The sequence below is a fragment of the Triturus cristatus genome, chromosome 2_2, assembly GCF_964204655.1.
Source record: "Triturus cristatus chromosome 2_2, aTriCri1.1, whole genome shotgun sequence".
Taxonomy (NCBI): Eukaryota; Metazoa; Chordata; class Amphibia; order Caudata; family Salamandridae; genus Triturus; species Triturus cristatus.
Window position 1 is genome coordinate 923828051 of NC_140582.1, and position 12688 is coordinate 923840738.

General features: G+C 43.7%; 1 protein-coding gene across 1 annotated transcript in view; it reads right to left on the bottom strand.

Moving 5' to 3' along the window:
* The window catches only part of PI4K2B (phosphatidylinositol 4-kinase type 2 beta), a 337341-nt gene that overhangs the window by 21246 nt on the left and 303407 nt on the right, over positions 1-12688 (bottom strand). The window contains exons 8-9 of the mRNA XM_085642320.1: positions 4837-4970; positions 2360-2419 (exon numbers count right to left, since the gene is read on the bottom strand). Coding sequence (XP_085498446.1) covers positions 2360-2419; positions 4837-4970 — 194 coding nt within the window. The remainder of the gene's footprint in view (positions 1-2359; positions 2420-4836; positions 4971-12688) is intronic.

Sequence of the window (12688 nt, forward strand, 5' to 3'; positions counted from 1 at the left end):
AGATAAGGCACTACAAGAGCCAAGTAACTTGTTCATCTGATAGAGACTTCTAGCTGCAGATTCCTTACCTTAGACTAAATATCCAAGCAATACCTCCCCGGCGTTGGGTCTGCAGACCAATTTCACACAAGGAAGTCCTGCAGTATCGAAAGGGAAAAGTGCCCATCTCTATGGACCCGACTGTCTAGGCAGTAGTGCTTGGTAACTGCGTGAAGGGAATCCGTTGTTGCATCCTGGCAGATTTCCAGGACTGGTTACAATTTTAGCTCTGGTGGAATGAGCATGCAAACCCTCCGGGGGTTGCTTCTTAGCCAGTGCATAGCAGCTTTTGATACAGAGAAAGATCAATCGCGAGATGGTCCTCTTCTGTACAGCCTGTCTTTTCTGCGCTCCGACATACCCCACGAAAAGGTGGTTGTCCACACAGAACTCTTGTGCGGTCAAGGTAGAACTACAGTGCTCTTTTTGGGTCCACAAGGTGAAGCCACACCCTCTTCCTTGGAGGATAGAGGCAGAGAGTAAAAAGTGGGTGGGGTGATGGATTGGCCTCCATGAAATTAAGTGGCCACTTTGCAAATAAAGCGCTCTCCTCCGTAGCCACAATAGGGGGAGAAAACATACCAGCATCTGGAGAGGTGTTCAGTCCACTGGTTTCACCCAAATCCTCACACTAGTTCATGGGAATTTCATAAGGCTGGCATTCTTCAGGGTCCAGTGACCCCTCTCATTACTCCCAGCGTCCCAGCCCGTAAGAATAGGGCTCAAACTCCAGCTTGGACAGCATGACACCAGTCGGCCCTGTAGGACACCCCTTTGGCTCCTTGTTGGGGAATAAGGAAGGGGATGGCACAGCCGTGGTGTGCTGGGAGTATCGGCCTCTGGACATGTGCCGGGAAAGGTCGAGGTGGTACGACCGGCACCAGTACAGATCCATAAGTGGATCCTGGGAGCCCAACAGGTGTGAATCCAGAAGGCATCCCTTCTGAATGGGCCACCCAAATAAGAGGTGCATCACTCCAGCTCCTGAAAACTCAGGGAGATGTTGGCTCAACCGTGGTGCCAGGCCTCGAGTGGCAAAGCTCCCTCATCTCGTCAGCCGACGTAAATTCGAAGCACACTCACACTTCATCTTATGTTTGGACTTACCAGAGTGGCTCAACAGCCTGGAGTACGATGACAACCTCGGGTTCCGCAACTTCTCAATCGGGACCTTGTTCATTGTGGGGTTGCGGATCGAGCCGCAAGAAGCTTGAGGGATTGCTCCCTCAAGCCCTTTGGGTGCATGGTGCGTCAGTAAGGACTTGTTGTCAGTTCATGGTCCAGTTCGAGGCACCAAAGGCAAACAAGGTGCAGGTGTGTCACAGACATCTGCTGGCGACAGGCACCACATGGCTTGAAGTGCTCTTTCCTAGATAACCTATTCCTGCCACACCAGATGGATATCCTCAAAAAAGAGTAGAAGAAACAGTCTTACCAGACCTGCCCATACCGGCTCAGAAAGTAAAGAACTGACGTTAGCACGTCTGGGTGGTACCTATATGTGCACCACAAACAGCATACAGAGCCAAACTTAGTAACCCTACTGCAAGAAAACGAAAATCTTAGATGCAACAAGTGAACTCCACTTCAGAACAGGAAGCTTCCTGACCATACAGTCGTCTATAATATCATTCAAAATGTCACTCACTTCCCTTTTCAAATATCTCAGGCAATTTTTTCTTCAAAGAAAGAGTGCAAGTTGCAAAGGAAAAAAAGCTACTAAGGTGAAACAAAAGAGGTACTTCATATTCCTTATCCAATAGGCAGCCTTTAGAAAGCTGCAGGTCAATCTGTTGAAGTAGACTATGCTGTACCAACAGAAATTATTTTTCAGGAAGCAGAGTTCTATGGACTTCCTTAATCACTAGGGTTATTTAAGAGGCATTGGAACTTCAGGGAGGGATGGGGCTTGAAGAGTAGCAACTTAATTGGCAAATTTGCAAGTCATAACATGAGATGGATAGAATGTAAATGATGCATGTTAAATTGCTGTATTTTTCTATCACTACTGACTCAACATTTTTCCATCCTAAAATGAAATAATTTAAGCATGTGAATCTATGAAGGATCCTCTGTTGACAGGAATGTTAATGAAATGGAGATGAAGCCAGATAACTAAGGACCTGCCATAGCTGACAAAAAAATGGATGCTGGCAGGTTGTAGTTGGTTGACTAATGCCAATGTCAGGTCAGTGACTGCATTATAGAATTTCACATTTTTCGTTGCCTATCGTTGAGTAAAGCCATCGGAAGGCAGGTACCTGCAGCAATATACAACACAGTGTCACAGACAGAATAGAAACTTTCACTGAAAACATACCTGTCCTCTCATCACCGACATCTGTTTCTCAAACGTTGCTTTATCAAATCCTTTATCTGTCTGTAACAAATAAAAATCATTTGAAATTTCTGATCTGTACAATTAAAGTTAGAGGCCTATGTATACAGAACAACCTTTAAATGTGATACTATGGTTCATTTCAGTGTCTTCAGTGTTCTCTGCACACAACGTTGGCAGAGCAAATCCAATTTAAAAGTACCTGTTCTAGCTGCACTGTATATATTACAAATGGATACATTTTTGCAGAGGGTGTGCTTTCAAAAGAGGCAGGCTTGTGGAATGATCTTACACTACCTTATATCTTTCACCCACACCCAACAATATCTGTATACCATCTTACATTTAATAAGTAATGCACAAGAAACTGCATGAAAGTGAATAGTTTTCTTCATGGTGACCATTACTTTAAGTCCACCTATTCTTTTCCATGACCAGCTATTTGGGTAAGCTGCTACCTAGGGTCAGATCTGGAAACGACTGTTAAAACCTTAAGTCAGAGCTTACCAGTCAGTACATTTGTGCACCTTTTCAGATCGCTCCTAAGAATGAGAAAATCAATATCTGCATGTGTCATGGGCTCCATGGGAGGGAGTTAATAAGTTGAAATAGTATACAGACTATGTAAAGGGTCACCATAATGGTAACTTCATCCTAATATTCTGTTTGCTTCACTCTCATTTTCACCTTTGCGAGTAAAATTAACAGCAATCTTAGTTTTGTGACTAAATTTAAGAGCAACAGAGAATGAACAAGGTAGGAGCAAGTGGCAGCATTGGGACGATGAATGCTATCAAACAGGTAGTTCACATCTTCCTAGCTGCCAAGTCTGCTGTGGATTAGGAATAACAACTTTAGCAATGCGCAGCGTAGCTATGGAAGATGCTTAACATGACCAATCTGCACTGTGTCTGTAGCAGGCACACAGCCAGCATCATTACCTCCAAAATTCACAAGCTTTTGGTCAGTAGAAAGAAATTGCCTGGTTTGATCAAGCTAAAAGACACCAAAGAGCACCTGACATGATTGCTGGGTAATGTCCTCTCAGCAGAGGATGTAGCGGGATATGAAAGAATGTCAGGAGAATGATCTTATTCAAAATTAACTCTAAAAGTACTTTTGAAACAATGGTGGGATCCATGGGTCCTCAGGATCACTAAGTTACAGAGGAAAAACATCAATGTTTTTGAGAGGACAAGGACTTACAGCACACTTATGTGCAAGGTCGATGTTATCAAGAGAATGAAAAAAAGCCTCAGACCATATTAGGCTGATCGCTCAAAGGGTTATGTACATGGAAATCAAAGGTTAAGGTCCCAAGAACCAACAGGACACCTGAACAGATTGATTAGGCATGCCAGATGTTTCAACAGCCTCATTGGCGATGGAGACCTCAGGCCTGTGATAGTACAAAAAATTATTGCATGTATCCACCTTTACATTCATTTCAGTCGTGTGCAGAGAAAGACACGCTTCATGCATGGACCAGGTTGATAATTTGTCCTAGTGTCCACTGGCAGCATTTCAGCCATTTGCTCCTCTATGGAGCCCTAGTGTAGAACAACCTGGCAGCCACCTCAATGGGGAGGTCTTTCCCCTGGGATGAAGGAGGTATGCAGCAGGAGAGTTAGGCACAGGGACCTCCAAAAGGGCAAGCCCTGAACCAAACCACCGCTGTTCACAGCTGAGGGAACAATGTGTGCAGGGCTTGGACGTTGCATTACAGAGGTGTATGGCTAAATCAGAGTTTTACATGAAAACAACTTTTTTTGTTTGCTTTAAATATTTGCGAAGGTTTGACGGATCTCTACGAAACTTTCCAATAAAGAAGTGGGTGAAAGAAAAAAGTAAATAAATAAAAAGGAGTGACAGTGCATTTTATTTTTTATAAGAATATGTTCTGTTACACAAAAAAGCATCTGAATAAAATATTGCCAAACCTGTTTTTAAAAAAAATGATGATTATGAAGTGGTTAAAAAGCAGCATGGCAAAGCATGTGAACCCACAGCAAGCTTCATGGGCCCGGAACCAGGCACATGGACCACACAGAAGGAGCAGCACTGGTCTATGTAGCTTACCAAGGATTTGTGGTCCCTGGTCTTGAGCTTAATGATAGGCTCTTTGAATACTTTAATAATGAAAATAAAAAAATAAAAAAGCACAACACAGAGCCTGGCCAAAGGCAAGGCCAGGCGCTGCAGCCAACTAAGCTGCACACGACCAAAGGAGAGTTAAGATTAAATAGCTGTTTAGAGTTATGGGTTGTGGTACTAAACACAACTAGTGAACTTCAGTGGGTCGTCCGATTTATAATTCATAACCATAACTGCAGATTGTGAACAGTGGATAGTGAGGCGATTGTTTTTAAAATACATATTTTTGAGTATATATCCCAAATACAAAGACACATACGCTTATTTCAGCAGCTCAGGTTAATTAAATTGAGACCAAATCTTACTTTAAAGAGTTCATTCAGATCCTCGCAAAGATCCTGGACAAAGTTCATATCAGAAATGCGAGGCAGAATCAAATCCCTTGTTTCCTGTGTGAATGGAACTTTAGCCTGTGGAAGCCATTCCCAGTGAAATGGATCTGAAAGGAAAACAGATTTTAATTAAACAATAGTTAAATGCTTTCTGGCCAAGAGAAGCTTACACTATTTTCCCAAAGGCTGAATCGCTTTCTTTTTACATATACTAAGACACTGGAGTAAAATATGCACACAAAGCCTGGGACACCGAAGAAGTCGAACCGCCAACACCAACACGAAGGCTAGGTGCGCGGCAGCGCTATGCTGGGGCGTGGCACTGAATGCGTGGCGTGCGCAATGAAGCACAATTTGAGAACATCTGCGCAGTACGCACGCTGCCGCGTACAGCCCCCGCCCCACGCCCCCGAAGCCCGAGATTCAAACGAGAACCAAAAAGCCCTGCCCAACAGTGTCCCACGGGCGCGGCTCCGCAATGCGCATCAACAATCGAGCCGCAAGTGTGTCATACAGTCTGCACTCTGCACACTGTACAGTCCGTAGTCCGACGGGAAGTTAAACACTTTACTTTTACACTGCAAGTGTCCCGTAGTAGCATTAGCGAAGCAAGTAAGTTACTTTACTTGTATATAAATAATTAAGTGCACCTGAGTGTGTAGACCTGATAATTAGGTGCCGGTGCTTAGCACCGGAAAGCACCGGCACAAATTAAGCACTGCTTGGATGGTACACCTTTAGAAGTGTCCAGGTAGTGCAAATGCAGAATAAGGGCCAGATTATAAACTGAACAGGCACAATCTTAACTAGCTTATCAATAAGGCTGGTAAAATTGCCGACAAAGAGGATGTAAGTGGAGTATGTCCCAGTTCTGCAGCCTGTGCTCAATCCCCCTCATACAGCACATTCAATGCTCCCGCTGGCTGGCCAACTGATGCTGTGAGAAGACCCGCGCACACTAGGACTCTGTTCAACTGAGAAGCCAAAGAAAAGGAAAGGGGACCATTTAGCTGGACTTGCCTACTGGCAGCAGAGAAGCTACCTTATGCTCAGAGTCACAGCAAAACTGTTAGAAAAGCAGTAGACGAACCAAACCGGATTTCAGTTAAGGGGGAAGTGAGAGTGAGTCTGAAGACCTCACTGCCCATCTGTCACAGAGGGAAAGCACAGCCACATTTTTTAAGCAGACAAGCCACTTGGTACATATGTGCTGACTGCGTCAAATTAGATTTGCTAGCATGGGAACATAAACATGGGTCTGCCAAACCATTTGCTACTCTTTGCCTGCATTAGAGGACAGCTTTTTTAGGAGACGCATAAACCAACATTCAGTTTTTCGCTCGTGATTATTAGATTTTGGATTCAGTCGATTACAACACTCATTTGCAGCAAACAGTAGTTGGATTTTGCTATGTGTGTTATCAGAATCAGTCAAGCTTTAAATACATTTTTTTTAAAAAAAACTTTCCAATCCCATAACCTTTTTAACATAACCGATTGAAATCAGCAAATTAAGACTAATCAAACATATTTTACAGTTTTATAGACAAAGACGGGACATATAAAATGCTTGGAAACGGAAGTAAAAATGCTAAGAAATCTTGAAAGGTTGTTACATTCATAAAGTCCTGGCTAATATCGAACTTTTAAATGGACTTGAATCCAACCCTACATTTGTTTGCTTAATTGGGTGGAGAAGGATTAAAGGGGGAAATGAGAATTTGGACTAAGAATTTTCTAGAATGCCCCAAATGTCGATATTAAGTCTCTGGAAGGCTTCCATTTCCACAGTCCTGTATGGCTGTCCATCCAGAGTGTAGATTCCTCTTAAGAATTTGCTGTCTTATGCCAGACTTGGTGCGGCCGTGTACTTCAGCCAGGTCCGTACCTTCGTATGCAAGGCCTCCCACAGCGAGTGTCCTGGCGTTAGAGTCATAAATCATTGCAGATTCTAATTTGCCACCACTGACAGGCATGCATTTTGTGGCATTTGAAATCGCCCCAGTATCCAAGCAAACAGATATGCGATTTGATAACCGTACATTAAGTCTTTTTTCTTTTTTAATACCTGGCTCTCAGAATCTTTTGAGCATAGCAAATACATACAATAATTAGAATACAACTAATACAACTTCAAATAATAAATACATAAAAATGCTTATAAAAGTTAAAAATGGCAAGGTGTAAACATCTTGGAAGGTTAAAACATGCACTACAAAATCCTTTTGTGTCTTAGGCTTCATTTATGTTTGAATTAAGGGGACAGGTTTAGGTAGCTGTGCCCTTCTCCGGGTAAGCAGTAGAGATGCACCAACTGATTACACAATTCAAATCGACCATTGGAGAAGGGTGCCATAACTAGAAATGCTCCTTTTTCCCTACTGAGAAATTAGTTAGCATAATTTCGGTGGAGTGCCTTATTATTATCTTTGACTGAGGTGGACGTGGTTCCTAGTTGTTTGGTATGGGTGCCTTCTTCCAGGTTTTCATGAAAACCGGTAATAGAAACTTTGACAATCTCCACAACTTAGTTGGTCTGCATTAAGACGCCTTTTCAGAAGCTCTGTTCTGCAAAAGGCACACATTTCCATAAGGCATCCTTCAGCAGTGGGCAACTGGCATGCTATAAATAGGTCCTCAAAGAGGACCTATTCCATTTAGGTTAAGGGCTAAAGAGGAAATTACACCCCAAATATCTAGACACCATCTTACCTACTCACTCAAACCACTTGTGTCACTGGTATTTTCTGTCCAATAATTAACACCTGCTAGGACAACTGACCTCAAACAGTCTGAAAAAGCAGACAAAGATGATGCGTCTTCCAGACAGAGGGAGCAGATGGAAGTATAAGCTTTGGATATGCCCTTCTTACAGGTACTTCCCAAATGCTGCTGACTGAACTCAAGAAAGATTTGGTGGCAATAGTGAAGACGGGTGATGGAAAGTTCTGCAATGTTCTGAACATATGCGTTAGTGACCAGTTAGTAAAAAGTTCACTGAAAAATACAGAGAACACTCAAGTCATCCCAGGTTGTGGCAAAACAATGTGCTAAAACAAGAAAAGTATCTTCCAAGAAAAAGTCACGGGTATTCAGCAGAAGATGTGCATCGAGATACATGTCAGAATTTACATGGATGCCACATTAGCAGTGCAAGCTTATTTTAGGACCTCCATGACCATGGTCAGTTCACAGTTCCTCCCCCCATCAATCACCCAAATTGATGACCTGAATGATATTTAAAGTCACATCCTAGCAATGGAGATACTCTCCAAAACTCTGAATACAGGGCACAGTGTCCTACTGCCAAGGTCCTACTCCAGCCTAAATCCCAGCATTCTCTCCTCTATTTTGCTTTCTCAAATATTAAACCTGTAGACTGCATTGAAGGCAAGTATGTGTTTGCTGACAGTATTCACAATATCATAGATCTGTTTTACTCTATGTGAGTGCCTTAGGTTTAATACTCTGAACTGTGTTCAGATGAGGCGGCCATGTGCCTTTTGACTGGTTCTTAATTTATCATTTGACCAATTATTTACCTTTACTGGTCTTAATCATACAAATGCACAAAAAAATACACTATGTACGACTTGTATATTGTGGTAATTTATAGCACTAACATAGCTTTATAGAAACAGAGGACTGACCAACGGGTGAGATCTATAGATTATTGTCATTGATTGTTTGGAAGGTAGCGTCAAAAGCTGGTTTCGAATATTTGGTGAAGTAGTTGTGGGTTTTAAGCTCCATTTGAAACACAAGAGCCTGGGACGCATTTTGAGGTCAAAGGGACACTGTTCCAGATTTTGGAGGCATATATGCGAAGGACTGTTTTCTGTGTTTTTTGTTACCTTATTGCATTTCGTATCTCCAAGCTGTCAATGTTCGGGTTCCAGATTTGGCTCTAGCCGTCTGAGGTGGTTAGTTTCTTTACCAGGTACGTTGTGGTGCCATTTCCGATGGCTTCATAGGTGAAAACTCCCTTTTGAAAGTAATACCAGGACAGATTGGGAGCGTGTAGTGCCTTAAATATTGGAATGATGTGGCCGAACTTCATCTCCCCTATTAATTTTTAAAGATAGTATTTCCCATTTAAAAAACAGCTAACATTATTTTTTTTGCAAAAACGGAAAAGACATCCCTTAATCAAACAACCAATTAATAGAAATACATCTTTAACTATAAATGTACCAAACAGACAAAAAAAACAAGAATCAACTATGCTTATCGAAAGAGGGAGGGACGTATAAAACCCAGTGATGGCAGAAATGGGGTAGCACAAGAAAATACACATTATCCATTGATATTTAAAGTTCTGCTGCAATAGACTAGCATGCACACAACTGGGGACTGGGACTGTTTCAGGTGACGTGAATGAGAAACAGAAGCACTCAGGAGCTGCAACTGTAAGTAGGTATATTTATTCTTAAAAGAGTTCAGCAAAAACTACTACACCATATTACAACTAACCTAACCTTTAATAGGTTTATTTTTTCTTCTGGTTTTAATATTACTTGTCTAAAAATATTTCCATATCAATTGCTAGATTCCTTGAGGTACGTTAATTTCTTTAAAACATCAATACACTTAGCAGGGGGATTGTGAAAGGAGGCGAAAGCTCCACATTTTGTTACCACAAGTTTCCAATGACAGTTCCACTGAAACATACCTGCTGTTATTCCTTTAGAAATTTGAGCAGTTGAAGAATACCCTCTCCCCCGTCTACCGATTCATTCAGCTATTGTTTAAACAACCCCCTTTTTTTTTTTTTTTTTAAGGTATTGGCACTGGGAAATGGACCACTAATCCATGGGAAACCTATTTATTTAAATATATTTATAGTGCTTACAAAGTCATGATTTTCCTTAGAACTGTGATGCTCAACAATACTCTTGCACACTTACATGTCTCTAATGTCCTCATCACAACATGTGGCCAATTTGAGTTTGTTTGGTTATTCCAGTTTGGTGGCTTTCTGACCCCACTTCCCATCTGATGCTGCTGAACCTAAGTATGGCTTTCAAGGTGCCCACGCCTCAACTACATTTAGTGTTCTCAATATTCACAGCAATTTATAGCTTACTTTTCAGGTAATGCCTTATGTGGTAGAGGCTCTATATAGCCTCAGATTCCTACCCTTAGAATATTCCCCAAGTGTTAGACTTGATCAAGATGTTTTTCTAGAAGTACCCCTGCATGCCGGTAGGTGGCGTCACTTGGCTCGGAGTCAGCGGTGCTGGAACTGATGTGCGTGGCACATATATAGGTGCTACCCCAGCGTGCTGACGTCCATTACTTTTGCGACTTTCCACACAGGAGTGCGGAGCCACAATGAGAACTGACCACTGGTTTGAAATACTAAAGCCCTGAGAAGAGTGTTCTTTACACTACAATCGGCTTGCAGAGCGGGGACAATGTGAGGATCGGTAAGGAATCTGCCGTTAGACCGTCTGTATCAGATAAGATGTTACAGACGGTAAGTAACATATTCATCCGACATACTTTTAGATGCAGATTCCTTACCTTAGAATAGATGCCTGACCAATGCCTCACCAGAGGTGGGTCTGCAAAGCCAATTTGAATCCAGAAAGTCCGGCAGCACCAAATGGGCGAAGTGCCGGACGTAAAGGACCAGACTGCCCAGATAGTAGTGTTTGGTAAACATGTGCAAAGATGCCCACGTTGCTGCCTGACAGATATCCAGGACAGGGACTCGGGCTTATGCAGTGGTCACAGCTTTAGCTCAGGTGAAGTGAGCATGCAAATCATCAGGGAGTTGCTCCCTGGCTAATGCGTGGCACATCTTGATGCAGAGCACTATCCATCTTGAGATGGTCCGTTTGTGCACAGCCTTCCCTTTCTTAGCTCCCAAGAAGCCCACGAAGAGTTGATTGTCAACTCAGAACTCTGTTCTGCAATCAAAGTAGAACAAAAACACTCTTTTGGGGTTCAGAAGGTGGAGTCTGTCACCCTCTTTGGAAGGGTGAGGCAGAGCAAAGAAGGTAGGCAGGGTGAGGTTCTGGCATACATGGAAGGGAGTCAGCATTCAGAAGGAAGGAGGCATGTGTCCGGAGGATCAGCTTGTCGAGGTAGAAGTTTGTGTAGTGAGGGTGCGCTGAGGAGGCCTGCAATTTGCTGACCCTCCTGGCCGATGGCATAGCCACTAGAAAGCTAGTTCTGATGGTCAACAGTCTTTGAGGGCAAATGTTCAGAGGCTCAAAGTGTGCACAGATCAAGAAGGTGAGAACAAAATTTAGATCCAATTGGAGCAAGATCAATTACTTAGGGAAGTGGGGGGGGGGGGGGGGGGGGAGAACGTGCCGCAATCCTTTAAGAAACCTCGCCACAACAGGCAACTTGAATAAACAAGGATGGTCCGGCAACTGTAAAACAAGCTGAAACGGCTGACAGATAACCTTCAACTGTGACCAGAGCAGAGCCCTGCTGGACTTTTGTTTGCCAACGATGAAGCAATCAAAAGAACCTTAGAGAGGTGTAGAAAAGGGCTGAAATTGTGGGAATCAAACCCGGTCACAAATTTATCCCAACGGCAGGTGTATACCGTCTTGGTGGAAGGATGCCTGGCTGCCATAATAACATCACAGACTTCCCGTGGAAGGTTGAAAATCTGTCAACTATCGCCATTCAATCTCTACACATGAAGGTGCAAAACACTACCCTGTTACTGTGACAGAAGATCCTCTCCAAGAGGTAGCCTGATCGGAGGACCAATGTTCAGGCTCAACTGCTCAAGATATCAGACTCTCCGTGCCTAATCCGGAGCCACAGAATAACTTGGGCCCGGTCATTCCTAATATTCTTGCGAACTCAGGGCAGAAGTGGTATAGGTTGAAAGGCGTACAGGATGCTGGAGCTCCACTCAAGATGAAGCGCATGTCCAAGCGAGAGTCGTCTAAGAAACTCCAGCATGCAAAACTGTGACCATAGGCACTTCCCACTGCGGAAAAAAGGTCTAGCACCACCGCTTTGAGAACCCATTCATGATCAGCTAGGCATATTCGTCCGAGTTAGTCGGCCTTGGCATTCATAGAGCCTGCCAGGTGTTGAACCACCAGGGAAATGCTCTGCCAGCCCAGAGATGCAGAGCCACTTGACAAAGGGTCCACAACCCCACCCCAGCTAGTTTGCACCAGTACCACATGACAGTGGTGTTGTCTGAACATCTGCACCAGCCTTCTTCGAAGGAATAAAGGCTTTCAATGCCAAGCGAATAGCTCAAAGCTACTACAAGTCGATATGGGGCCCGGACTCTGCTGGAGACCAGAATCCTCTGATCTCCACCTCTTCCAGATGGCTGCCCCATCTCAGAAGTGACACATCTGTCCACACAGTCAGCTCGGATAGGAGAAGGAAGAGGGGTCTGCCACTGACCCAATTGTGGTTCGTCAGCCACCACTGCAGATCTCTTGCAGTTCCCTCCGAGATCTGGACCTTATTGGAGAGATTCCCCTGTACTGCACCCACTGGGACTTCAGGTCGCACTGCAGAGCCCGCATATGCCAATGGGCATAAGTCACACGCAGGATGCAGGAGTCCATAAGGTCCAACAACCTATGGATCAATCTCACCGAAATCCAGGATAGAGGCTGAATCATTGGTATCATAGCTGGACTATCCTGGACTCGCCCCTTGGGAGGATATGCCTGAAACTACACTGTTTCCAGAACAGCTCTGAGAGGGAGTTGGGTGCATTGATAGTGAACCACATCAAGTGTAGAAGGTTCGCCTTGGTTTTTAGGTGCGAGACAACTGCCTGGGGCAAGCCCACCTTCAACACTAGTAGGGAAAAACTGGAACACCT